The sequence below is a fragment of the Thunnus maccoyii genome, chromosome 2 (assembly GCF_910596095.1).
Source record: "Thunnus maccoyii chromosome 2, fThuMac1.1, whole genome shotgun sequence".
Lineage (NCBI taxonomy): Eukaryota > Metazoa > Chordata > Actinopteri > Scombriformes > Scombridae > Thunnus > Thunnus maccoyii.
The window spans coordinates 35,722,202-35,749,193 of NC_056534.1; the positions used below are offsets into that span (position 1 = coordinate 35,722,202).

The 26,992-nt window shown below is 38.6% G+C and overlaps 5 protein-coding genes across 10 annotated transcripts; 3 read left to right on the forward strand and 2 right to left on the reverse strand.

The window, feature by feature from the left end:
- Positions 1-632: 632 nt before the first annotated feature.
- Positions 633-2,384, reverse strand: trappc5 (trafficking protein particle complex subunit 5). Its single transcript, XM_042394807.1, has 3 exons — positions 2,245-2,384; positions 1,813-2,085; positions 633-1,276 (listed from the first exon to the last, which is right to left on the reverse strand). The coding sequence occupies exons 2-3, from the start codon at positions 2,080-2,082 to the stop codon at positions 980-982; spliced, it is 567 nt and encodes a 188-aa protein (XP_042250741.1). The 5' UTR covers positions 2,083-2,085; positions 2,245-2,384; the 3' UTR covers positions 633-979.
- A 1,195-nt stretch (positions 2,385-3,579) lies between these two features.
- Positions 3,580-9,107, forward strand: LOC121881223 (N-acetylmuramoyl-L-alanine amidase-like). The gene is made up of 5 exons (XM_042388917.1): positions 3,580-3,951; positions 4,665-5,525; positions 7,366-7,576; positions 8,100-8,397; positions 9,049-9,107. The coding sequence occupies exons 1-5, from the start codon at positions 3,879-3,881 to the stop codon at positions 9,076-9,078; spliced, it is 1,473 nt and encodes a 490-aa protein (XP_042244851.1). The 5' UTR covers positions 3,580-3,878; the 3' UTR covers positions 9,079-9,107.
- Positions 9,108-13,639: 4,532 nt separating this feature from the next.
- LOC121907591 (lysozyme g-like) lies at positions 13,640-15,621 on the forward strand. 4 transcript variants are annotated; one of them, XM_042427242.1, is made up of 6 exons: positions 13,640-13,754; positions 13,864-14,003; positions 14,587-14,664; positions 14,808-15,022; positions 15,118-15,268; positions 15,363-15,621. In XM_042427242.1, exons 1-6 carry the CDS (start codon positions 13,732-13,734, stop codon positions 15,494-15,496), a joined length of 741 nt encoding a protein of 246 aa, XP_042283176.1. In that variant the 5' UTR covers positions 13,640-13,731; the 3' UTR covers positions 15,497-15,621. The 4 variants fall into 4 exon arrangements, with proteins under 4 accessions (XP_042283176.1, XP_042283184.1, XP_042283186.1 ...); XM_042427250.1 differs by having other exon boundaries at positions 13,641-13,754; positions 13,906-14,003; XM_042427252.1 differs by lacking the exons at positions 13,640-13,754; positions 13,864-14,003 and adding an exon at positions 14,011-14,299.
- Positions 15,622-16,401: 780 nt separating this feature from the next.
- On the forward strand, positions 16,402-18,057 carry LOC121907611 (lysozyme g-like). Its single transcript, XM_042427270.1, has 5 exons — positions 16,402-16,748; positions 17,042-17,119; positions 17,263-17,477; positions 17,573-17,723; positions 17,818-18,057. Exons 1-5 carry the CDS (start codon positions 16,745-16,747, stop codon positions 17,949-17,951), a joined length of 582 nt encoding a protein of 193 aa, XP_042283204.1. The 5' UTR covers positions 16,402-16,744; the 3' UTR covers positions 17,952-18,057.
- Positions 18,058-18,070: 13 nt separating this feature from the next.
- Positions 18,071-26,600, reverse strand: LOC121907576 (zinc finger protein Gfi-1b-like). Of its 3 annotated transcripts, none has more exons than XM_042427216.1 (7): positions 26,230-26,600; positions 21,930-22,060; positions 21,746-21,812; positions 21,222-21,451; positions 20,373-20,495; positions 20,050-20,215; positions 18,071-19,067 (listed from the first exon to the last, which is right to left on the reverse strand). In XM_042427216.1, the coding sequence occupies exons 2-7, from the start codon at positions 22,011-22,013 to the stop codon at positions 18,889-18,891; spliced, it is 849 nt and encodes a 282-aa protein (XP_042283150.1). In that variant the 5' UTR covers positions 22,014-22,060; positions 26,230-26,600; the 3' UTR covers positions 18,071-18,888. The 3 variants fall into 3 exon arrangements, with proteins under 3 accessions (XP_042283150.1, XP_042283160.1, XP_042283169.1); XM_042427226.1 differs by lacking the exon at positions 26,230-26,600 and adding an exon at positions 25,367-25,562; XM_042427235.1 differs by lacking the exon at positions 26,230-26,600 and adding an exon at positions 22,261-22,764.
- Positions 26,601-26,992: the final 392 nt, after the last annotated feature.

Sequence of the window (26,992 nt, forward strand, 5' to 3'; positions counted from 1 at the left end):
TTCCAGTTGCAACATCTTATATGGTAAAACACCCATGATTTCTTTAAAACATAAAATCGAAATACTGTTATTCCCAGAGATCAAGAAAAAAAAATCCAAAAAACATCCATTCATGTATTTATTTACATTTTATCAGAGCAAAGTCAGGTGTAAGCTGCCTCACCTGAGTACATCCCTGTAAGACTGTGTTACAGTGTTGAGGAGATCCAGACAGTCTGAGAAGGATTAAAATGTGATCCCATCAGGTCTGCAATGCATTTTTTTACCCAATAATATAGTAATATGGGGAAATAGAAGATTTCCCATCATATGTTTGGTTTGGAAATTGTTAGTGTTGATTTAATATGCTCAACAAAACACAAGAACCTCATTTGCAGCACAAGATTAACCAAATGTTTAGTGCAATGTTTACATTCTGAATTTGTCCCAGTAAGTCTTAGTTTCCACTGCATAGGAGTGGAATTAATAAATATGTCTGAATAACAGATACATTCAGTGCATTAAACACTCTCCATCAGAGCTCCAACAACTAGACGATAAATCCATTAGTTGAGTGACAGAAAGTGAACTGAAAACAATTTTAATAACTGATTGTAATTGAATTTTTTAAGCAAAAATGAAAAAAAAAGAGAAAAGTTCCAGCTTGTCAAATGTGAGGATGTTTTCTATGACAGTAAACTGAATACATTTGGGTTTTTGACTGTTGATTGGAAGACAGCAAACAATTTAAATGTGTCAACTTGCATCCATGATATTCACCAGCAGTTAATCAAGCAAATTATTACAGATTAACTGATGATCCTGCTATCAGTGAATTTACAATCCACTATTCTCAAACAAAATAAATACACTGTCTTCACCGATGGTGCCTTTAAACAACACAGTCTGCAGCGATGTTACAGACATCTAGCAGTCAATTAACATTCATACCACTCACACACACTCAATCTCTCATCTTCACTTCCTCTTGTCCCTCGCCTTATCTGCCTTCCAGGGCTTTGTCTCTGGCGATCACCGCCTCATCAAACTTGATCATGAGCGTGGTGCCCTTGTGCCAGTGGACCGTGACCTTGGCAGGGAAGCCGCTGTGGGTCAGGATGGCGTCTACGATGCCTCCAGTGAAGGCCGCACAGTTCAAGGTGCTGTTCTCCTTCGGAATAGAGATGTACGCGTTGACGAGGGGCTCCTTCTCGATGATGTAGTACGTCTTGTCGTCGTCGTTGGCCTGCTCCAGCTTATCTGCCTCCTTGCCGAACAAGGCTCTCCACACAGACACCTGCGGGATACAAAGCAAACGACTGAGGAGGATGTAGGTGGAGGTTCACACTGGGGTCATACTAACTAAACTAACTGCAATTATACTGTAGTTTGTTGTGTTGTTGTATTAGACAACTATATAGTAAGAAGTTTCTAATATTTTTAAAATCTGATTCACTCACTCACTGGCAGCTTACTGGGACACTTAATGGAGCAGAACCATCACTGAAGGACTGGTTGACAATTTTCAAGTCTGTCTTAAAACAACAGTCAGGTGTCCAAATGAACACCGAAGCTGGATCATCTTGCAATAATCATTCCTCCTGTTCATACTGGCCATTAGAAGATTCCTTCATAGTACACTTACAATATAAGCCCCAGTGTAAGACCCAGACAGTGCAAATGAATGGCTTTGAAAACTTTTCTTCTAGTATCACACACACACACACACACACACACACACACACAAGAACAGACAGACACACACACACACACACACACACACACACACACACACACACACACACACACACACACACACACACAGTGAGTCACCTTGATGAACAGCAGTATGTTCAGTACTTTGGTCTCTCTCTTGCCGCTCCTCTCCCTCAGCACCAGCACGTCCAGCAGGCTGGCTCCCACCCGCTGACCCAGCTCTGCCAGCCGGGCCTGCAGCTCGGACACCGAGTACACCCGGCTCTGGCAGTACTGCACCACCTCCGAGAACAGCAAACCGAAGGCGCTCACACTCACCTCGGTCTTGGGTCTGCTGAGAGGCCGCTCCAGGATAGCGGACTTGCCTCTGGTGAAGCGAGTCTCCATCTTCTGGTGGAGGGAGGAGAAATGAAAACACAAGTTCTTGCACTTTAAGCTAGCAGGCTAAAGCTAATCACAACAAACTGCTGCAGTCGTTATTTTTGTACATTTTAGCTTTCAAAAGAATACTAAACTCAAACTACAGTCTGAATTCATACGATCACTTACTATTGTTTTTGTTGTTGTTCTGATGACTTCCACTTCTGGGTGTAACGTCACTGTGTCACATGACACCACTGATACTGACGTTTACCTAAAAAAAAAAAACTCAGTCATGATAAAAATGTTCAAAAAGTCACAATTATGACTTCTTAAAGCAGTATTTTGTCAGTATATTTTATTATATTTATATATATGTATTTTAAGTACAAATGTTGACCCAGTAAGTCAAGTAGTAAGTCAAAAAGACACTGAATAAAAATAACTTTACATATTTACTCACTTATCTTATGATTTTTAAAAATTTAGTAACCTATGTTGTAATTTTGACATAAAAAAATTCAGAATTGTGAACTAATACTTGTAGTAAATTATCAGATAGTAAGTCAAATCCTTTGATTTACTATCTCATGATTTTGGGTTAAAAAGTCATAATTTAGACTCATTCAAAATTTTGAATTAAAAAGTCTTAACTTGACTTAAAATTTGACTCATAATTCATAAATAATATAATAAAAAATAATTATTTTGACCGACAGTCTTATAATTAAAATCAATTTTGACTCAGCATCTCATAATTTTAACTTACTGTGATTACTTTTATAGTTCTCATTCCTAACATATATTTTTTAATAGCAGGGATGTCGTGTGCGCTGTCATTAAAATTTATTTATTGTTTTTTTTTCTTTGTGAGTTCACATAATCTAAATAACACAAATTCATATTTGACGATTTGTTTTTAAATTGTTTTAATTGTTTCTTTAATGGCTTTAAATCTAAAACTTTTCTAACTTTTATAAATCATATTCAAAAGTATTGTTTTCAAAAATAACGCCACTTCATGATTTTGCTGCTTCTGAAACCTGCACTTATACACATGTAATCATTAATACAGAGGAATAGAGAGAGAAAACTTCTTTAAATGCATAAAACTAAAGTGAAGGGAATATTTTCTCTCTTTTTTTTAACAAACTGTCGTCTAAGATGCCCACTAGTGGCAGCTTTCACACCAGTTTTGTCATGCCTGCTTCAAACCAGTACACTTCATGTTTTCCATAATTCCCCTGCATCAAAAGTTCACATGACTGTTTATGTGATCACCAGTGACTAAAAACGTTTCCTGCTACTGGTGAGCACACAACAGACGCACATATCACATGAGATGGTAAACATTAACCATAAATCTGATTTATCTTCCACTTCAGTTGTGTTTATTAAACAACATTCTGTGTACAAATAAAGCTGTACAAGCCCGTATAACATACATGTATAACCCAATATCACTTAAAATAGCATTTATTTGTTATCAGTGTAATAAACCTCACTAGGGCGCTGAGACTTTGTTTTGCTCATGACACACTTTAACTTACGGTAGGCTAAATCAATACTTGGAGCCATCAGTGAACACAGCGTACTCTCTCTCCCCTGTTGGGACACAACACTGCAGTCGTGCACGTACACCTGCACAACTCCTCTCAGAAGTTGTAGAGAGCAACGGTTTATATTTTCAGAAAGCCTACATGTGGAGGAGATTCCTTCGTACCTCACTGTTTCTGTTTTCTTTTGTTCATTTAACTAAATCTGCATCTTAAGTTGAACAGAAAATTTGCTTTTTTTTAGAAGCAACAACCAGGAGATGCAACATGACTTTATTTGGACTGTTGTTTTTTGTTCTGGCTTTATCAAACTTCTTTACCGTCTATAGCAGGCCGGCGGGTAAGTTTCACAAATTTTATTATTCAGAAGTTATTCAAAATATATAAACATTTATGTTTTGTTTACAATATTTATGATTATTTTGAGTTAAATTCTTCATTTGGTGGTATTGTGTGGTATTTTTTTACTATGCAAATTAGGAAAATGTTCTTTCCAGGCAAGCTGTTGTTAATTAAAGTGAATTACAGATTAATTCCCTGTAATCTGCCATCTTTGATTTATATAATTTAATTTACATTTTTTATTTTTCAGATACCTTTATTGAATTTTCTGAATATAAATCAAGAAACAACCCATTTTCACAGATTCACTCGTCACACATACAAATATTAACAAATACCTATTCATCCCCATAAATAAAGAGAAGAGACAAAAACATGGAAGACACCTGTTACACACATTAATGGAGATCTTTGTGGTTTCTGGTTGAATTGTGTGCTTGAGCTGTTTGGATTTGAGGTTTGCCATTAACTCCTCTATCTAGCATCAGTGAGATGGTGGTACAGTGCTATAAATATCCACTTGGTATGACCTAATATAAGTTTCAGATAAACTTTTAAATGCATTGTTGCACAAAATGGATTTTGACCCCCATCACTTACATTGAAGGCTTTTAATAGTCAGTATGAACATGATTACAGCAAGGAAAACCTGACACACTTGAAAAACCGTGCACCTATCCTTTAAATGATCTTCTTTTGCATTGTTGTCAGGCGGCCACCTGCGTAACATGGACAGCTTCATCCGTGCTGTGCAGCAGGTTGAAGACTCCAACCCCGGTCTGTCCCCCCTGGCTCTAGTCAGGGCCCTGCGGAGGACTGCCGGCCACGACGATGCAATGACCATCCACTTCCTGGGTGCTTCATACAATCACAGTGATGCTGAGGTCCTCAAGACAGCCATCCTCAACGCCTCATCCTTCAGCTTTTTTGACAAGGCCATCCACCACATTGTGACAGATCATGGGGAGGAACGAGGGGTGGTTCTCGTTCCAGATGGCACCACAGTCGCCCTTGCACCCTTACTGCTAGGAATCGAATCAGGACTGAAAGCTAAGATGGAGGCGACGCCAGCTGTTGGGATCTTCCCTCTCACCTTAGGCAGGACCCTGGGCCTGTCCTTCCTCAGCCTCCAGGACTTCCCACCATCTAGTCGCCTAGGGCCTAACGGGTGCTGGGACAGCGTGGACCACCCTAAGGTGTTCAAGCTGTCTAGGCCTGCCACTCTGGCCACTGACGCTGTTATTAATGGGGGCATGGATGGAGCTATATTGGGCATGGACCTCAGCAGTCTACCTGCATCTGAACAGCCACAGGCCCTCAGTGTCATTTTGAAGGGATACTATAGTTTTATTCTGCATGAGGGGCAGGGTCTTGATGCTGTGTCCAGCCATGTTAGCCCGAGGCGGAGGGAGATCTCCAAATCCATGCTGGAGCGCCTTGATCTTCACAGCCAGGTGATGGAGACGCTAGAATTGGTCTGGAAGTTGGAGAAGACAGAATGGATCAGTCTGGATACGGGAGTGAGGAAGGCGGTGAAAGATGGGATGCAGGCATTTATACACAAATACTGGGGTGAGCTATGAAATGATCAAAAAGTACACAAAGTAGGGCTTCATTATCAATTAATCTACCAATTATTTTCTCAATTAATTGATTGGTTTGTAAAATGTTAACAAATTGTGAAAAATATCCCTCACAAGTTAAAAGACCCATGATGTTAAAATTAGAGCCGCAGCGGTTAGTCGATTAATTGATCGACAGAAAATTCATCAGCAACTATTTTGATAATTTATCACTTGTTTTAGTCATTATTTAAGCAAAAATGCCAAAAATGTTTTGGTCTCAGCTTCTCAAATGTGAAGATTTGCTGCTTTTCTGTGTTTTATTATTTTATTATTGTAAATTGAATATCTTTGGGTTTTGGACTCTTGGTCAAACAAAACATTTGAAGACATCACTTCAGACATCAAAATTACAGAAGGCATTTTTCACTATTATCTGACATTTTATAGACTAAACAACTAATTACGATTAATTCTCTGTCAATTGACTAATTGATTAGTTGACTAATTGTTGGCTATAGCCCTAGATAGCCCCCTTGATGGTTAAACAATGCTGTGCAGTAGTCTCTTTCATCAGTTAGGACTGTACTGTCACTGACAACTCTGAGATAGCTCAAATAATAGAGGAGCCAGATACCAATATTGAATTTCCAAGTTTAAAAAAAAAATTTTTTTTGATAAGGATCCCTTACTTAAAACCAGGCTCAACAGCAGTGTTTTAATGCCCTTTCTGGTTGAAAGTTTTGAGTCTGACCTCATGTGCGATACCTGCCTAGCATGGCAGACTAGCAACCAGCTAATGAAATTAGTGGAGCATTTAGCAGCTAGAGAGACAGATATTTCCCTCAGGAGTTAGTACAGGCCAAAAGAAAAAAAAAGCTAAAGGGAAAGTGAATATTGGACTTAAATTCATCCTCACAACTCCAAATGAATACTAATGTCGCTAATGAGGTTTATTTTATGAGGTGATAATACTTTATGTCAGTGTTGTGTTTGTTGCTCTGCCCCCAAAAGGTAAAAAAATCAATCAATGCAAATTGTTTTTTATAGAACCTACACTCACTGGCCACTTTATCTGTGCTTACCTGTGCTTTAGCTACACCTGTACAATCTAATGCAATCCAATATAGTTTGGACACAAATTCTACTTTTGCGAAACTTAAAGGTGCACTATGTCAGATTTGGCCATCTGCACCAAACAAATAGGGGGCAGCATCTCACCAGAAACCATTCTCATAGAATTATGACTCACTAAACATAGTGTAAAGCTTACTGTTTACAGTGGATCAGATCAGTTCATCGGATCATGCAGCTGAGATGACCAGCTGTCTCACCCAGCCAGCAGCTGCAGCAGCAAATTTCCAAATAGGCATTATTTGGATAAACTGACGACATATGCAGAATCTAAATGGTTACTTTCTTGCCTGAAAAAATATTAAAACTTAATAAAGGGATATATAAACAGTCCTACCGTGAAAATTTCAGCCTGGCTCCACCATTGCTGCTGGTGCTCAGGGCAGCACTACTTCTTCTTCCTCTCATGTTGGACTGAGGGCAGACTGGACACTACAGTGACCTACTGTCACCTCTGAGGTACCCAGTGGTATTATTAGACAGTACAGGCCGAAGCTAGCTGGGTAGCATGCTAACTTCAGTAGATATCTCTGCAACACAATACATGAACATGTTTGACATAACGTCAAAAGTGTTATTTCTTCACATGCCGTTGATAATTTTAGTTCATTTTTGAATGTTTTAAACTTAAATTCTGGCCAAATCTTACATAGTGCACCTTTAATAAAGTTTAGTTTGATAATCTTGACCGGTATCTTTTCTCCTTTTTCCTCCAGACTGCCCTCAAATTATTCCTCGCTGTCAGTGGGGGGCAAAGGCCTACAAGGGTACACCTATCCCACTGTCTCTACCCCTTCAATTTCTCTACGTTCACCACACCTATGAGCCGTCCTCGCCCTGTTTGTCCTTCCCAAACTGCTCTCGCAACATGAGAGCCATGCAGCGTTTCCACCAGGAAGACCGCAGCTGGAACGACATAGGATACAAGTAACTGATCTTTAAAGGAATAGTGCTGGACATTTTGGGAAATACACTTATTTGCTTCCTATATTCTTGCTCAGAGTTAGATAAGAAGAGCAATACCGCTTTTATGTCTGGATTAAGTATGGAGCTCAGCTGGATCAAGGAGGCTTTAGTTTAGTTTAGCCTGTACTTTGACATAGCCTGGCTCTGTTAATACATTGTATCTTGTTTGTTTAATCTGTGCACAAACAGAAATGTAAAAATAACAATGTTACGCCCTATAAAACTACAATTTGTTATTTTTACATTTTTACAGATATATGATCCAGGCTAGCTGTTTATGCTAAGCTAGGCTAACTAGCTTTTAATGGAGATAATTAATGCTGGTGGAGTATTTGATATCTTTTTTTGTACATATTGTTGAAAAGGTGTCACACTCTATAAGTCATTTGGTATTAATTCTTTGTATCTTGTACTATTTGTGTCATAACATTAAATTACATTCAGTAATGTATGTAATTTTTCTGTATGACCTTTGCACCCTCAGCTTTGTGGTTGGCTCTGACGGCTACGTTTATGAAGGCAGAGGTTGGAACCTCCACGGCATACACACCAGGGGACACAATTCCAGGGGGTACGGCGTGTCAATCATTGGTAACTACACCGCCACTCTGCCGTCTCGCCATGCCATGGACCTGTTGCGCCATCAACTAGTCCGCTGTGCAGTAGATGGAGGAAGACTGGTTGCCAACTTCACAATCCATGGCCACAGACAGATGGTGAACTACACTGCCTGCCCTGGAGACGCCTTCTTTTCAGAAATAAGAAAGTGGGAGCACTTCAAGGTAAGACAACTGTCACTTTTGTCTTATTTGAACATTTAAAAGGGTTTCATGAGAGTTAGTTATGAGTTAGTGAGTTAATTCTTCAGATTTTTAACATGGCAGACCTCATTCAGTGCAGCGATAATTTAAATCAGTGATGCTTTGAATGATGGTCTGTCTGGTCATCCTCGCATGTAGAGTGAAATAGTGAGTATAGAGCTCATTCACGCCTGTGTTTAGATCCGTTGTTATACATCAAAGGTAGAAAGATCTTCAGGACATCATGTAGGATGAACCATGTTGATTTGCCAGTTAATTTATCTGTTTAATTAGTGGAGTTTATTCTCCTTGTTAGGCAGATCTTCACAATATAAAAATTATATTACAGTATAATAATCATAATAAGCAGTATGGAACTTATGTGATCGAGATTTTTAGGCAAATAAAGCATAAATAAATGTATTTCTGATAATCTGACTTTATTTGTAGTTATGCTGGTGGTTGTTTAGCTTATAATGATTGCTAACTGGGGGTTTTGTAGGTTTCTCTATGGGAGTAAGACTTTATTCCAACTCAGTGGGACAGAAATCAAAAACTTTTCAACTCTAACCTTTGAAGTACTTCAGTCCTGATTCACAGTTGTCTTATTTCTTCCTTCTTATGATTTTACAGGAAACTGTCTCTCCAAAAACAGAAGAATGAAAGGACTGGCCCACTGTAATAAATGTGATTGTTTCTAACACTCGTCTTGTTCATTTGCATCACCAACAGGGTTCATTGCCAAGAAATATTGACGATGATTCAAACCATGTAGTCGTCGCTTTACCACAACATTAATTTAAAAAGCAAACTGTGAATCTTAGAATGATTATCATTTGTGTTGAATGTTTTTTGTGTGTGTGTGTTTAAATACTTAAAAGGTATTTTATATCTAATCATTAACTCTGTTTCTTTTAATATTCATATTCTGTGCACTGTATTAGTGTACAATAATGTAGGCTGTAAGGTTATTTGAGATGAATAATTCCACAGTTACAGTACTTGCTAAAAAAAGATGGCATTTCTGTCCTCAGTGAGGTAATTTGAACACCAGTAGAGTACAAAATGAAGACAATACAATATGCATAAATTAATACCACACCAAAGAAATAGACGACAGACACAATTCACTTCAAAAAGGGGTTAAACAGACTGGTGTATCATTTCATCACACTCTGCTGCGTCTACTCACGGTGAGGAAAGAGGGTGAGGCTTCGCTCAAAGCAGACAAAGTAAATACTAGATAAAGTAAATGTTGCCCTTAAAACTTCAAATCAATGAGAAACTACACACACACAGAAAGACATACAAATCACTCGAATGAGGTAAACTTCTCCAGGGGACATCTGACATTTTTATCTAATAAAAAAAACCTCTCAGCAGATTGATCTGCTGACTCATTTACTGGTTTGGTCAATAAAATGACAGGACATGAAAAATGAAAACCTCCTGAAACCTAAAGTGGCGTCATCGAATTTCTTGTTTTGTCAGACCAACAAACCCCAAAACCAAAAGATAATCAGTTTACAACGAGAAAAACAAAGAGAAGTAGCAAATCTTCACATCTGATAAGCTGGAACTGGGAAAAAAATGACTCAACGATCGATTGAATGTCAAAATAGCTGCAGATCCATTTCATTTTGATTAATTGTTTGAGCTGTAATGCAGCGGACTGAGGCACCGGAGTGCAGAAAGACAGAGTGCACTGAGATTCAGAAAGTAGAAGTAGCATTTAGATCCAAGTTCACTGCTATAACAACTCAGCAGACCACCAACAGACTCCAATGTTTTCCCATAATTTTGCACTTTAACCCGACCCACTTTCCCTCACACACTAACACCAAATGGCCTCAACTGACTGTTTACTTTGTAGAGTTCATCGTACTACAGGTAGATGCAGCAGGTGAATTACAGGAATAAACTAGAAGCAAGCAGGATGTAGAACCAGGAGATCTTGGTGTCTGAAATATGAAAACACATCAACACTTTAATGAGAGAGGCCTCATGACTCATGACAGTTTCACAAACAGACGTCTAAAATCTGAGTGAACATGAAAATGCAAAATAAAAAGTGGACTAATCTAAACTAGGATCAAATGTTTGTAGGTCTTTTATCCATTAAGTTAACATATTTTTTTAAATATCTTTATTCTTTTAATATGTTTATCAATATTTTGAAATAACTTCAAGAATAAGGAAGCAAAATATTCACATTCAGTATGAGGGATAGTTCAACAGACAGTTCAACATAAATATCAGGCTTTTCTTACATGTCAGATATTTATAAAACAATAACAACATTAAAAATGATTTTAAAAAACTTTTTTTTTTAAAAAAAAGGAAAAACCAAGTTCATTTTTTCAGAGATGCTCCCATACTCTCACATTACATTGTTCATAAATCAATTCACAGGAAAAAGAGTTCAGAAGATTCACGATATTTAATCTATAGTCTCCATATATGATGTTTTCATAGAGTGATTGTTTATCTTTAATAATGTAAGTAATCTATTCCAGAGATGAGTCGTGGACAGACAATGAAAATGATCCTTTTTCCAGAAAAAATGACTCTTTTAAAAAATAGATTCCACATATATTGCACATTTTTTAAGGTAGAATCTTATTATTTTTAGATTAAATTAAAATGTTGCACCATAATTACATATCTATCAGTTTATAGAGAGGACTTTTAATAATGTTGGGAGGTAATCAAACAGTAAATGTGTGACTGTAGTTGGCTTCCTGTTGATTCTCCCTCTTGTCACCAAGCTCCCGTTAGAAAATAAGTTTGGTTGTACTGTAAGATATGATTTTCATTCTTCATCCTTCGTACCTGCAGTGACATCCACATGATGCAGAACTGAAAAATACAAACTGTGAAGGATGACTCTACATGACGCAGGGGACATTAAGGCTACTGATATCAGGAAGGTTAAAGTTCAGATGTGACTGATATTTTATTTTCACACTACTAAAAAGTCTGCAGAACAAATGAGTCATAGAAGGAAAGAGATAACAGCAGTTAAAGGATCAGTCAAGAAGGGAAAAGTCAAAGGTAACTGGGTTCGGAAAAGTGAGTTCTCAGAAGGTTCATCTGAAAATCACCTGATCATAAAAACCCCTTTAAAAATGTGATAGGATTTTGATATGATATATTTAGAATATATTACGGGTGTCTGTTATTTAGACAAATAAAAGAGAACTGTACTGTATCAGTTTTGCTACTTAGGATGTCAAAACTCTGAGCCTGAACAACTCCAAACCCCTCAGAATGCAGAGAGAACCTCATAGATGTCGATTACTTAATGTATAGTCTCCATATATGATGTTTTCAATAAACAGCAATAAACAAAGATCAGAGGAAGCAACATCAGACTCACATAAACCATATTCATCTTGGTGTGAAAAGGTCTTCAGGGCTTGCTGGGCTTGTTAGATCTTCCTCCAAAACTCTTTTCAAAAACATTTTCTTTTAAATGATCATTTATCATTTTTTACTCGTTATTAAAGAGTTGTATAAAATAAGCCATCGAGGCTGAAATACAGCTGTTAGCTACATTTTGAACCTTTTACTCCATTTCAGTCGTGCATGTTTAGTGTTTTTTAGGTTATAATTTCATTGACAGCAACGCCATCTGCAGGATTCAGGCGATTAGTGTTTCACAACATAATATTTCTTGGTTTGCACGTACTGTATATTGCAAATGTTGGATATTTAATGTAGATTCTTGGTCTTTTTTTTGTCATTATTTAAAGATGTGTTAGTTTAGTATTCAGCACCATATTTACGTATCTGGCAGTATAGAAAAGACTTTTAATAATATAGGGAGGTATTTACAGAAGATAAAATTAAACAGTTAAATTGACTGAAAAAGACTTTCTTACACAGCCTCTGTATCTGGTTACCTGCAGTGAAGTGGCCACGATGCAGACTGTGAAGTATGCATCTACATGACACAGATGAGTTCAAGGCTGCTGATATTTGTGAAGCAAAAGTTCAGATGTGAAATTCTGGGGAAAGGTCATACAAATTATATGTGATATTATTTCTATTGGGTTGCCGGTCTGCCCTCAGATATTTGTCCTTGGACCACTTCCACCTGAGTTAAGACTGTCAGGTGCAAATAAAAAGTTATTTTATTATAGTTATTATAGTGATTTTATGCTCACTTCAGGCTAAACACTGTGAAGTCACCTATTCCCTTTTTTCTTTCTTTCCTCTCACTCTCTCTCTCCGTGTGTGTGTGTGTGTGTGTGTGTGTGTGTGTGTGTAGTGTAGATCACTATGAGTATCTGTTTAGTTAATTCTGAAAAATCAATTCAGAGGTGACTGAGATTTTACTCATCTCATCCAAAAGGCTTCTTCAGCTCTGACTAGTAGTCAGTTTCAGGTATTGAACCCGGGACTGTGTCGTTTACACCTTCAGGGTGTACTGACTGGTGTTTCTTCACTTTGACATGGATGGCCTCCTTCAGTCATCTTTCAAACCACCTGTCTTCTCTGTCTACTGTCACTTCAGATGTAGCTGGACTGCATGAATCCTGACCCGAGGAGGAAGAATCTAGCCCTTCTCCCGTGTTATTTGATCATACTTTCTATTTTACTGTATTTATGTATTTTAAATCATGCTTGTTGATACTGTGTTAGACAATACCATTTAACTAACTGACCTTGTTGTGCTGTGCACTGGTTTAGCAGTTGTTTTGTCATACAGGTCTGTGCACTCCTGCCTGTACTGGACTGCATACACTGCATTTCTCTGCTTATGTTTGGGTGTGTGTGCTCAGCAGGTTGGACGAGCTTGAGTCACAGTCAGTCGTAGCCCTTCAAAAACTCGAGATGTGTTTTTAAGGGTGCATTGTTCCATTAGAGAGAAATCATTTGGTACACATCTCCCCAAATTTCAGCCACAGACTGATACATACTTGTATACTTGTTAGGGGTGCTTCCTCTTTTGTTATAAAACTAACCATCTTCAATTAAGACCAAGCTTAAACTGGGTGCCGTTTCACTTTTTCATCATATGGTTAAGTAGGCTACGTAGTTAAATTATTTCTTTATTCATCTGTTTTAATTGCGTTTATTGTTGATATGCGAACAGGAGTCTGCACGGGGTGTTTTATTTTGATATTTTGATAATTGACCGGATGCTCAATGCTGTTTCTGTGTCTGACTTCCTGCGTAGCTCGATCTGCTCTGTGCTACTTGACGCGGCTTCCGTAAAACATAGACGAGGCACCTGTCTTAAGCGCAGCGGAGCGGAGACGCTTCTGAAACGCGTACCAAACCATAGTAGAAGCACAAAAATCAAGGAAAATGACCAAATCAACGAAAGCTGAGTATGTTAACAAAATTGAGCAGTTTAGTTGCCCTGCTACTGCAGTAATTACGGTAGCCTTAGGGCAGCTAAGGCTATCAGCTCTGACTAGGCTGCTGTAATTACTGTAGTATGAGTGCAACTCATTTTAAACGGCGGAAGGCTTCCCGCAGTGAAGACGCTCCCGGTGGAGTAGGGCGCTGTGCAGAGGACGGAGCAAAACGGCATCGGATCCGGAACGCGGCGCTCACGCGCACGGTGGAATCCTGGGGTAAGTCCCGGTGCCTGTTACGTCAGCGAGGGCAATTTCCTGTAAATCAGCTGCTGTGCCGTCAAGTTTTCCCAGTGGCAAAGGGAAAAGGGGAGTAGCAGGCGAGACAAGGCGGTGAAAGTGAAACTGAACACGAACATTTAAATAGAGCCATTCCTGCATGTTGACGGAGACGGAGGACACGGTATTATAGCTTTCACTTTTATTATTTTTTATAATTTTTTATCATTTTATTTTATTCTCGAAACTTTTCCAGTTTTGAGAGGACCAATCAGAAGAGCAAACAGCAAAAATGGGTGAGAGATTGCGTCGTTTTTAATGTGGAAGGAACTTGACTTTGAGCCGTGAACACACACAGGAAACAATAGTATTCCTCAGACTTCTAAAACAAGCCTAGACTGTGCCTGTTTTTTTTACTTCTCTTTTTAGATTTGTGTTTTTGTAGCTGCTGTAGTGTCATGCTGTATACACACACACACACACACTACTATGGCTCTTGTTTGTAAGGATGTGTGGGATATGCAACTGTTAAGTCCTTTCAAGAGTAAAAATAATTTCATATTATTATTATGAACATTTGTAGGTTATGGAAACATCATGGATGTTGAAACTACTGGTGCTTCAGAGAAAACAGCCCAGCAGGACAGTCTGGGATACGCAGGTAAACGTCTCTGCAGTAGAGAAACACAGGAGCTGATTTGATCAAGAAATTGTAGAAATGTAATGAAGCCTTCATCTAAGTTTAATAGAATTTGATGCATTTGTTGCACTGAGGCCATATTCCTGTTTGATTTCTCTGTAAAGGTGTGAAGGCGTCACACACCATGGCAGAGACTGATAAGGACCGAATGAAAAAGTACAAGTCCATCATCAGCAAAGTGGGAGGCAAATATGGAATCGAACCTGCTCTCATTGCTGCCATCATCTCCAGAGAGTCCAGGGCTGGAAATGTGCTGCATGATGGCTGGGGAGACTATAACCCACAAAGAGGAGCGTATAACGCCTGGGGACTGATGCAGGTTTTTAACAAATACTACTGTTTTACTCTTAGTAGAGTCTCACATTACAATACAATAACAACAATGTTCATCCTGTTTTATTCTCATTTCTGTAGGTTGATGTCAATCCTAACGGAGGTGGACACACTGCACGGGGCGGGTGGGACAGTGAGGAACATCTCTGCCAAGGCACAGAGATCTTGATTTATTTCATCGAACGGATCAAAACCAAGTTTTCTGGCTGGAGCCCGGAGCAGCAGCTGAAAGGTTTGTTTGACTGAAACAGTAGATTCTCACGTGCACCGAATGGTTTCACACTTTTTTTTTCATTTGTCGTCATTTGTACTTTTTGTCTTTGCAGGAGGGATAGCATCCTACAATATGGGAGACGGAAACGTCCATTCGTATGATGGAGTGGATGCCAACACAACAGGTCGAGACTACTCCAATGATGTTGTTGCCAGAGCTCAGTGGTACAAAAACAATTTTTTTTAAAAGCTGAAGCTGTCCACAACAAAATTCTCCTCAAGATCTCCTTCAAATCATGAAGAAAACAATGTAATGAGTGTAATTTTTCAAAACTTTAGATTAATAAACATAATACAAAGCAAAAACACAAATGATGTATCTGTTTATTGGACTCAGTGTGAACTCTCACTGTGATAAGAAAAGTAATATTTTTGTAGCTTTGTGTACTGAACTACACTGCTCTTCAGAGATCATCTTATAATAATGATGCAGCACCACATTCATTCTATCAATTTCTTTCAACTGCTTTCAAAAATCATGTAGTGTGTCACCAGTCTGTGTCAAAGCTATACTTCTGCAATCCAGCGGCTCCCAACCAGGTAGATAAGCCTGAGAGGCTGCGAGATTACGAAAACGAAAGGAAAGCAGTGTGTGTAGTTCCTGCAGAAATTTGTCAGGAAGGAGACCAACAAGAGATTCCTGCAGTATGCTGAGGGGGCTGAGATGGACTGGGAGAAAATCCAGATGAAGATAAGAGATGGAGTTGTCTAAATGTTTAGGGGACTTCTCTCTAAAACGTGTGTGTGTGTGTGTGTGTGTGTGTGTGTGTGTGTGTGTGTTGAACACTTGTGTAAGCTTTTGGTCACGCCCTGTATTGTGTTGTTTTCCTTCTGGCTCTTTTTTTTTTTTTTACTTCTGTGCACAACTGCTGGTTTAATTCGTGTATGTGTTGTTAAGCGTCCATGATGGTGTATCTCCCTCTTGTTATGGCCACTTGAATCAGGTCATATGCAGAATACTTCTTCCGTGTGAAATTGAAAAACTCAAGTTCAAAGTTCAAAACTAGTGAAATGTTATTCAGTCTGAAAGTGAATCAAAATCAGCATGAATATTGTCGTTGATGATAAAAGAGTGAGTTTTCAGTACCTGCTCTGTGAAATATCAGTGAGTAAAAAACGAACAGATGCAGAATTATGTGCTTTATTATTTTCAAATCTGTGTTAATGACACGAAGAGTCCCGGTGTCTGCTACTGTCAGTGAGGGCAATTTCCTGTTAATCAGCTGATTTGCCGTTAAGTTCTCCTATTTCTTCACGGGCGAACCAGTCAGACTTGCTCCATAACGAACTTTGCAGGGGGAAATAGAATACGGAACACGAACATTTAAATACAGCCATCCCTGCATGTTCGCACCACAAGGCAGACGGAGGGACACCGTGTTGCAGCTTTCACATTCCAGTTTCGAGAGGATCATCAGAAGAGGAAAAAGCAAAAATGGGTGAGAGATTGTGTTGTTTTTACTGTGGAAGGAAGGAAATTGGCTTTGAGCCGTGAACACACACACAGGGAACAATAGTATTCCTCAGACTTCTAAAACAAGCCTAGACTGTGCCTGTTTTTTTTACTTCTCTTTTTAGATTTGTGTTTTTGTAGCTGCTGTAGTGTCATGCTGTATACACACACACACACACACTACTATGGCTCTTGTTTGTAAGGATGTGTGAGATATGCAACCGTTAAGTCCCTTCAAGAGTAAAAATAATTTCATATTATTATTATGAAAATTTGTAGGTTATGGAGACATCATGCGTGTTGAAACTACTGGTGCTTCAGAGAAAACAGCCCGGAAGGACAAGCTGGATTACACAGGTAAACGTCTCTGCAGTAGAGAAACACAGGAGCTGATTTGATCAAGAAATTGTAGAAATGTAATGAAGCCTTCATCTAAGTTTAATAGAAATAGATGCATTTGTTGCACTGAGGTCATATTCCTGTTTGATTTCTCTGTAAAGGTGTGAAGGCGTCACACACCATGGCAGAGACTGATCAGGGCCGAATGAAAAAGTACAAGTCCATCATCAGCACAGTGGGAGACAAATATGGAATCGATCCTGCTATTATTGCTGGCATCATCTCCAGAGAGTCCAGGGCTGGAAATGTGCTGCATGATGGCTGGGGAGACTATGACCCAAAAAGAGGAGCGTATAACGCCTGGGGACTGATGCAGGTTTTTAACAAATACTACTGTTTTACTCTTAGTAGAGTCTCACATTACAATACAATAACAACAATGTTCATCCTGTTTTATTCTCATTTCTGTAGGTTGATGTCAATCCTAGCGGAGGTGGACACACTGCACGGGGCGGGTGGGACAGTGAGGAACATCTCTGCCAAGGCACAGAGATCTTGATTTATTTCATCGAACGGATCCAAAAAAAGTTTCCTGCCTGGAGCCCGGAGCAGCAGCTGAAAGGTTTGTTTGACTGAAACAGTAGATTCTCACGTGCACCGAATGGTTTCACACTTTTTTTCCCCGTTTGTTGTCATTTGTACTTTTGTCTTTGCAGGAGGGATAGCATCCTACAATATGGGAGACAAAAACGTCCGTACCATTGAAAGAATGGATGTCGGCTCATCAGGTGGAGACTACTCCAGTGATGTTGTTGCCAGATCTCAGTGGTACAAAAACAATTTTTTTTAAAAGCTGAAGCTGTCCACAACAAAATTCTCCTCAAGATCTCCTTCAAATCATGAAGAAAACAATGTAATGAGTGTAATTTGTCAAAACTTAAGGTGAATAAACATAATACAAAGCAAAAACACAAATGATGTATCTGTTTATTGGACTCAGTGTGAACTCTCACTGTGATAAGAAAAGTTAAAAGTAATATTTTTGTAGCTTTGTGTACTGAACTACAACTGCTCTTCAGAGATCATCTTATAATACTGATGCAGCACCACATTCATTCTACCAATTTGTTTCAAATGCTTTGAAAAATCATGTAGTGTGTCACCAGTCTGTGTCAAAGCTACACTTCTGCAATCCAGCGGCTCCCAACCAGGTAGGGGTGTCGCAAGATAAACCTGAGAGGCCGCGAGATTATGAAGAGGAAAGGAAAGCAGAACAGGCAAATTTCCAACTGGTGACAGGCGGTTACAAGTGAACATGTCTTAATTTTAAGAGTAAAAATGGTTGGGAACCACTGGTTTAGTCTGTTTACTGTAAAGGGAAAGTGAAAGTGAAATCTCAGTTTCACTAACTTTGGAGTTGACCTTCACATAATCACAGTTCTGCTGAGGATATGGACAGACCATATGAGAAAGATAAGCACATTTCCCTGAAAATTCACACTTTTTATAAGCTGAATTCACTGGCACTGGTTAATTTTCTAATGCTGACAATATGCCAATGTTTATTATCATCAAGGGTCATGAAATAATATCCTGTGAGCAGGGTAAGAACAGTTTTCTTCCCTCAGTGTCCTAAAGGATAAATCTAAAATATAAACTATTATAGCTTTGGATGTAATACTGTATTTTACTTGGTCATAAGGACAACACAGTCAGCAGCTTTACAGTATGTCCTCAAAGTGCTTTCTCTGAAAAAGGCTGCAGATGTTGACTCGGCCGTATGAAAGTCAGCGGTAGGTGCAGTGGCGCTCCTGGTGCTGCCGCAGGTCCACTTTGTGCTGGAAGCTGTTGAAGCAGTGAGGGCAGCGGTAGGGCCGGTCGTCCTTGTGTTTACGGCTGTGGGTGATGAGGTTGGAACTCTGGCTGAACGCCTTCCCACATATCTGACACACGTGGGGTTTTTCCCCTGATACACAAACACAGCAGACGTTAATACACAGGTTGATCAAACTGTACTGAATAAACAGACGCTACTCTTTTTGAAAGTTTGCTCAGCTGGTCACCTTATGCAGTTATTGACAAGAGGAATATTTCTGTGTGTCAAGTAATCAAGTCAATTATATACTTAATCATAATTGAATATATTACCCTATTTAATTCAGTTGCATAGTTATGTTTTCCCTCAATTTTGCTGCAACACAAGATTACTTTTTTAATTAGATTTGATTAATTGATTTATAACTTTGTCTTTAAAATGTCAAAACTGTGAAAATGTCCACCACTAGAGTCCAAGAGCCCAAGGTGACATCTATTGTTTATGTCCAACCAACAACCAAAACCCAAAGATATTCAGAGGCTCTAACAAATGGATGCCCTCTTTGCATAAAAAAGGAATAGTTAGACATTTCTTGAAATATGCATATTTGCTTTCAAGCTGAGAGTTAGATGACAAGATCAATTTCACTATTATATCTGAATGTTAAATATGAGGCTACAGACATTTAGCTTAGCTTAGCATAAAGACTGGAAGCAGGAGGAAACAGCTAGCCTGGTTCTGTCTAAAGATGACAAAATTCACTCAAAAGTTCTACAGACCTTTAGCTTAGCTTAGCATAAAGACTGGAAGCAGGAGGAAACAGCTAGCCTGTTTCTGTCTAAAGATAACAAAATTCACTCAAAAGTTCACTACTTACACTACACACATTACAGTTTGTTAACGCTGTACAAAAATGGAAGTGTAAAAATTAAAATTAAAAATTCTTGGCCAGTTGCAGTGACAAGACAAGAAATAATCTCACATAACTTTTTCACACTTTGCTTTTTGTACAGATTAAACACACAGGAAACAATGTGTTATTTGTCTGTAACGATGTCCATGGAAATTAAATGGCAAAATGAATGTTGGACTTTCATATATCCAAACAATCAAAGGGCATACAGAAACCCACCGGTGTGTATGAAGGTGTGTTTCTTCATGTCAGACTTCTGGTGGAACCTTTTGCCGCAGTACTGGCAGGGATACGGCCGGGTGTCTGAATGTATAAGCAGATGAGTGGAGAGCGTGGAGGAGCGCTTGAACACTTTTCCGCACACAGAACATCCAAACGTCCTCTCCTAAAAGCAACAGCACTGTGATTATGACATTATTCTATCTGCATGTAGGTTTTTAGCTTCCGAGACTGTGTGTTGCAACACATATGTGCACAAAACTGACCATTGTCCAAGCTGAAAATATGATATTTCCATATAAAAAAAAAGGTGTGATACTGACCTTGCCCCTGCATGTTGACTGCTCAGTACTTCTCCTGCTGGACTTGATGTGTGCTGGTGACAGTGGTGCCCTGCTTGCATGACTCTTGATGTGTGTCTTTAAACTTGACATACATGAAAATAGCTGCAAAGATGAGAGGAACATCATTTTAGACTTCAGGAGAGGGAAAAGTGGGAAACTACTTCTTGAAATTGCAGGAAAACCAGTTGAAAATGTGAAAAGCAGTGTTTCCAAAATCCTTATGATTTAGCATCAGCTCTTATGTTTTTTTGTGGAAGCTCAAAAAGTTGTCACAAGGGAAGCTATGGTGTGATTTAACACATATCAGGTATGGAAAGCACCCAAATTTATCATAATTTTGTTATGAGTGCATCTAAAATTACTGACTCCCTCCTGTTGCTCTCCTCAGTTTATAAAGTTTGGCTTCACTGAAAGGATCTGAACATCGCTAGAAATGATTCTCACGCAGCATCACCTGTTTTTGAGGAAATTTCCTCTTGCAAAAGGGACAAACAGTTTCCTTGTACAATCACTGATACTTGAATTTCAAACCTTTTGTGCACTTTAAGGTATATTTTGTTATTGTGGATCTTTTATATTTACAATATTTTGTGTATTTTAATGAGTTTTATTCAGGTAATGGTTTTATTAGTATGCTGTGTTGGAATGTTGTCCTGTCTGTCCGTCACAGTGTTTGTTAATAGCAATAAAGTTAAACTCAGGTTGTATCTTCTAGACTCCCTTTTCAATTTAGCAATTTTCTTGAGAACTAATAAGTGGGATTGTGTCTTAATTGTGCAGAGTTGTGCTGTTGTGAGTGTAATTTAATGTAATGGAGTGATGCCATACTTTGCTACAGAGTGGACACTCTTGCCTCAGAGTGCTGATCTTTGAGCTTTTGGTCTCCCTGAGGACCGGAGGGTGCTGTGTCAAGTCTCCCAGTCCCACTGACAGTTTGTCTGGATATCCTGAGCTCACATGAGGTTTGGACCATTGTGCTGGTGTGGGAGATCCGGCTTTTTCAAAGGGACTTAGAGTATTTGGGTTGACAGGACTGCAGGGCTCAGCAGATCTACAGACTAAGAGGAAAGACAGACAGGTAAGTTGACTGTCTGAAACTCTGGATTTATATACTTTAAAATAATCTAATAGTTAACATCAGATCATCGAAATTGTTTGAATAATTGTATAATGCCTTACAAAATTGTCAAACAATAAACAAAACAGGGTTTATTCTGTGTCCTGTTGCCTGCTGTAAATCATTTTATTATTTAAGGTTATCTACAGAAGGAAATATCTTCAGTTTTCTGTGATTAGAGACATCTTGTGATAAAAGGCTATTTAAACAAACATGAAATCTCTCTGTCACCCACCGTAAGATTTGGGATTGAATGGCTGAAGGTCCTCGTTTCCAGTGTGTTTGGCAGCAGGAGGATAGAGCTGCAATGATGTAATGGACACTATGTTAATATCTGACGTTTCTGCCGTGGAGTACCCCAGGGATGTATCCCAGGACCCCGTCTTGTTTTTTTTTTTTTTTAGCTGGCTGAACCTTACCGTGGTTGATCCAGGGTCAGGGCTTCCATCTACAGGCCGAAGGTGGTGTAGCCCTCCTCGCTTCACCAAGAAAGAACGAGGCATCGCTCAGGAGGGAGGAAGACCAGTTCTACGCTCGAAATCAAAAGAATCTAGAGGACAAAACAAACAAAATGAAGTGTTGATGATACCAGTCACATCCACATTTTTCTCATTTGAAATCTTATTGGTTGCATATTTATACAAATTATGAACAAGAAACCAGTGGAAATGAGTTTTTCTCTGCAATATTAATAGTTTATACATACTGCCTTTAATTATATATACAATGTAATCAAAGGCAAGTACTGACATGATGGACCAAAAGGTTACATGAGGTGTTTGTGTTGTCCAGAAGAGGGCAGCAGAACTGCATATTCAAACGTTTGCTCCCTGCTTGACTCTCTGTACACTGTGTATTAACATGTACTGATGAGATGCCACAAAGAAAAACATTTTGTATTGTCACAATATTAATTACAATGTAATGATTATGATTACAGCTGGTTCTTAATTTAAAAACCTTTCACTTTTTCCACATTTTGGTGTTATAAATGATTTAACATTAAAGTTGTATTTTGCAACCAGTCTTTACATGACATATATAGATATATAATAACAAATGAAAGGAATATAAAGTTTACCCAAAGATGTCATAAAACACCTAGAGACTGCGTTAGATTCTTGTCTGTTTTGTTTTTGTTTTGTTGATTTGTTGTTGAGCTGAAAGTTGAATCTTTGCCATGTAGGATCCAGACAAGGTTTTCTTCATGGACCTGTGTTTTGCTCTGATCATTATTTCCTGTTTTTGGAGATTTTTTTTTGTGTGTTTTTAATCTTTGGGGGTATTTTTGCCTTTATTTGACAATTGAAAGTGAAAAGAGAGACAGGAAACGTGTAGAGAAAGAGGTCTGACATGTAACACTGGTCCCTAAGTTTGACCAGTCTGCAGCCTCTGTGGAGCTCCTAACATTTAAATCAGAGAGGTCAGTTTTTGTCGTATCAGCCCAAAGAATCTTTTTCTTCTCATTCAATTGTTTTGATGCCTTTTTGTCAGGACTGGCTTACTTGACAATAAAGGCCTGATTGGTCTGATGGCACACTGCAAGTGGGAAATCTAATTGAATCTGACATTTGGACCTAAATGTCCTTCAGACCTGGTTTGTGATAACGTGACATATGAAACGTCATGTCATATGACAATTGCAACTATATCACTTACTGCAACACATTTCAAGACTTAGTGATAGCACTTCACTAAACGTGACGCTGCAGCTAACACCTCAGTCTTAGCTGCAGCATCACTTTCAGACCATAGACCATAGACCATAGACCACACAGACAGAAGACTAGGTCCATGTATGAAACACTAAAGTGCTTTTCAGTTGAAACTACTGGTGTAACTTCATCTTTCAGTCAGTGATTCAGTCAGTCAGCGACTGACATTCACATTTATGGGGCTGGTCCCTGCAGTCCAGCCAAAAAAGGTGATGTGATTGTTGCATGTTTAAAAGTATTTAAAATAACAGTAAAACTATTGTTTAAGGAGCTTAATATATAAACAAGAAGTTGCTGTAAATGTTTTGAAACAGAGGGTACATATTTAAGACCCAACCCTGTCTTTATCTCCTCTCACCTCTGTAGAAAAGGAAACAGTTGATCAGCAGTGCACGAGAGATCAGATCGTTCACTTGCATGACATAATAAACTACTCAGAAAATAAAAGGCTTGCACGGTGTGCAGATAGAAGTTTTCTGTAGGTGACAGGCAAGAATGTCTAAATGCTCTAACATGATCCATAAACACCTGTTTTCACACCAATATAAATGTATTATGAGATTGTAAATAACACCCACCATGTTAGATTGATTTAATGCCTGTATTCCTGATGTGAGGACGTATAATATATAATTGTCTTAACTGTTCCAATTGGTTTTAGATATTCTTATCTATGTTACATGTGTAAGGTTGCCTGTATGCCCTAAACTATGTATCCTCTGGCAACACAGACAAGATAACAACTATCTTCTTGTTATTATAAATAAAACATACCGTAGCTCAACTTTGGAAATCAGTTGACTGAACGAGTCTACAACTCTGGCGTGATGGTTGTTGAACTCTCTTCCTCGTGAAAAGCGTATGTTTATGATTAAGGGAAACTTTCTAGCTTTGACAGAAATCTGTTGAAGCCCTTTTCCCTTAAATTATATTTGCTGATGCCATAATGGATGCACATTTTCTTATATATCTATTTTTTTTTTAAATCTTATAACTTTTAAACACATTTCAAGTCACTAATTTCACTAATTTATTGAGCTACTTCTTCAGATGTTTAGTATTCCATCTGTTTTGGTAGTGTATGTTGGTACTGTTTAGCAGGATGATAATATGGATCTGAGCAGTAAATATAAACTGTGAATATAGCCTTAATGTGGTCTGTGGGTACTTGATAACCTCCCTGATGGAGGCCTGTCACACTCAGTATGATGAAAACTTTCTCTCAGGGATGAAAACAGGACATCCAATAATGAGATTTTTCTACGTCACAATCTGAATGCACTTTTAATTTTTTCACTAATTTCAAACATTTTTAAGAATGTGTTTATTATTGGATTTGTCGTATTCATGTGTATGTAGGTAACAAAAAAATCTTATAAAATAAAACTATAAAATGTGGAAAAACAGCAACTTTCTGAAATGTGCAGCCTGTTTACACCTGGAATTAACGTGCGTCTCTACGGGCATCTCGGGTGACCACTTGTGATTAGATCTCACTTCCCCGCTATATATGCAAATAAACACGTACATCATTTCCGTTCGCAAAGACCAAATATGTTGTTGTTTTGAACCGGCGCTCTGACCGGGTCCGTGTCCAAAGCTGTGTTGTTTGATAACAAGATAAACAAATATACAATGAGCCCCTCACGAAAATCAAACGCCCTACTGTCCTACTGATTTGCTGTAGCACCGCATCTGAACATATATATATAACAAAATATATAGTTATATGCAGCGATCTCCCCGCAGCTGCGTCTCTCCATTGAGAGACGTTGTGCGCATTTACGCGCGAGGCACAGCAGCATAACTTCATTGATTATTTAAATCTACAGACTCGCCGACATGATCTAATGTTAATTAATGTTCTGTGTTCGTCTCCACATGCAAAAGGTCAGTTGTAGTTATCAACCTGACAGCACAGAGGAAACTATCCAGCAACGTTTAGCTTCTGAAATATTTTTTATACAGACAAACGAAAAACAACTTATGTTCTGGTTTTGGTTTGATTCCAACTCCAATTGCCAATTTGAATACGAAAACCGGTTAGAGGACCGGGAAAACAGGAAAAATGGGAGGTGGATTACGTTGTTTTTTTTTTAAATTCACACGAAAACAGAAAAACAAAATGATGCATTATTTACCCTGTTATCAAACAAGTTGAACACAGCTTTGGAAGGTTCACGGACCAGGAAGCAGCGATCCACTAGTCTGCCGGACTATAGAGGACGTCAGTTGAGTAGGGGGTCCTTCAGTGTGGCCCAGGACACATTTACATACACCCTGCTTGAAGAAAGACGAAAGTGGCCACATGCGAGCCAGACCACCCCCGAATGTGGTTTGAGCAATCGGATCTCAATGCGTCTTGGGTGTGTTCACACCTGTATCAAAGCTGTCCACTTGTGATCATATCACTAGAAATGTGAACAGGGCCTATTGTTTACAGGAGAGCAAGTGTGTTAAAATTGACACGTCTTGCTTTTGCTTTCGTTGTCTTCTGCTTTAGTAACACGTATTTCATTAACAAACTTTAATTCATGTTTTAAGTCTTTAGTTAGTGTTTATGAGCTCTGATATTCACTATAAGACGACATCATAACGAACCGACTCACATGAAAAAAAAATCATTTTACAGGCTTTTATGTGCATTTTTTTCCGTTAAGACTGAAACAAAAAGAAAGATCCACATGGTCATATGGAGTTAATTACAAAACTAGGTGATTGTCATTTGAATTACTAAAAAGTAGATTTGTTGAATAAAGATAATTACTTCTACTATTACTAATTCAGCACAACTTGTCTGGCCTACTTTTGTTATCTGCGTACGTTTGTTAAAAAAGTTAGGCTCAAGGATAAAACTGCATCTGTCAAACAGCCCAAAATGGGTTTTTTTTGTCATCATGTTAAAAGCAAAAGATACACATCAACAAAAGTAACCCCAAGAACTGTAGTACCTCTCCTTTCAATAGAAACATGAAATTTCAGATATAGATATGCAAATACTTACCAGATATCACGCTCTATCAGTGCTTCTTGACGTCACACAGACACACTTTACACTAATAGTTTAACTGAGACAAGAGTCTAATATCAAGTTAGGCAGGACAATGTGAAGTCAGTCTATCACATGTGAGGTCAGTCATCAGTCTGAGCTGGCTTATGAGCCGTTGGTTGATGTTCTCTGCAGGTTGATGAGAGAAGACACGGACGAGGAAGTGTTTCAGCTTTGACACCTCTGAGCCGACACTAAACCACACTGCTTCCTCACAAACCCAAACACAGCAGCACACTCGCAGCACCCTCCTTTTTTTTTAAAAACTTCTTTAGATTGTATTAGATTGTAGATTTGTTGCAGGGGTGCATTAAGTAAACACAACATCAGATTAATGTAGGTAGACCAAAAAAAATAAGCTGATGCGAGAGGAAGAGGTTGGACAACTGTGAAAATTCTTCAGAAAGTGTTGACACACTATGTTGACACAGTTGCATTACAAAATACACCATTGAGGTCAAATTTAACAGAAGCTGGCTGATGCAACACTCGAGGCCCTTCTATAATATTCAATGGAAATGTGGAGTGCATTAATGAGAAAGAAACATCAAGAGGAAATGTGAACACATGTATGTCTGGTTAATACATTTGAGAAACCTGTGATTTTAACTTGTGTTCTCGTCACTTCACTCTTCAGCTGCCATAAATACTGGAGCACCACATATATATATCTGTGGCTGAAAATAGTCCCTAAAAAAAGCACTATTTATTTCTGTTT

Coding starts and splice junctions, on each gene's coding strand:
- trappc5 (XM_042394807.1), bottom strand. CDS start 2,082: ATGGAGACTCGCTTCACCAGAGGCAAGTCCGCTATCCTGGAGCGGCCT. Junction 1,277..1,812: donor ACATACTGCTGTTCATCAAG/GTGACTCACTGT, acceptor TGTATCCCGCAG/GTGTCTGTGTGGAGAGCCTT.
- LOC121881223 (XM_042388917.1), top strand. CDS start 3,879: ATGACTTTATTTGGACTGTTGTTTTTTGTTCTGGCTTTATCAAACTTC. Junction 3,952..4,664: donor CGTCTATAGCAGGCCGGCGG/GTAAGTTTCACA, acceptor CATTGTTGTCAG/GCGGCCACCTGCGTAACATG. Junction 8,398..9,048: donor GAAAGTGGGAGCACTTCAAG/GTAAGACAACTG, acceptor ATGATTTTACAG/GAAACTGTCTCTCCAAAAAC.
- LOC121907591 (XM_042427242.1), top strand. CDS start 13,732: ATGACCAAATCAACGAAAGCTGA. Junction 15,023..15,117: donor ACGCCTGGGGACTGATGCAG/GTTTTTAACAAA, acceptor TCATTTCTGTAG/GTTGATGTCAATCCTAACGG. Junction 15,269..15,362: donor CCCGGAGCAGCAGCTGAAAG/GTTTGTTTGACT, acceptor TTGTCTTTGCAG/GAGGGATAGCATCCTACAAT.
- LOC121907611 (XM_042427270.1), top strand. Junction 17,478..17,572: donor ACGCCTGGGGACTGATGCAG/GTTTTTAACAAA, acceptor TCATTTCTGTAG/GTTGATGTCAATCCTAGCGG. Junction 17,724..17,817: donor CCCGGAGCAGCAGCTGAAAG/GTTTGTTTGACT, acceptor TTGTCTTTGCAG/GAGGGATAGCATCCTACAAT.
- LOC121907576 (XM_042427216.1), bottom strand. CDS start 22,013: ATGCCTCGTTCTTTCTTGGTGAAGCGAGGAGGGCTACACCACCTTCGG. Junction 21,452..21,745: donor ATTCAATCCCAAATCTTACG/GTGGGTGACAGA, acceptor CTTTCCTCTTAG/TCTGTAGATCTGCTGAGCCC. Junction 20,216..20,372: donor AGTCAACATGCAGGGGCAAG/GTCAGTATCACA, acceptor TGTTGCTTTTAG/GAGAGGACGTTTGGATGTTC.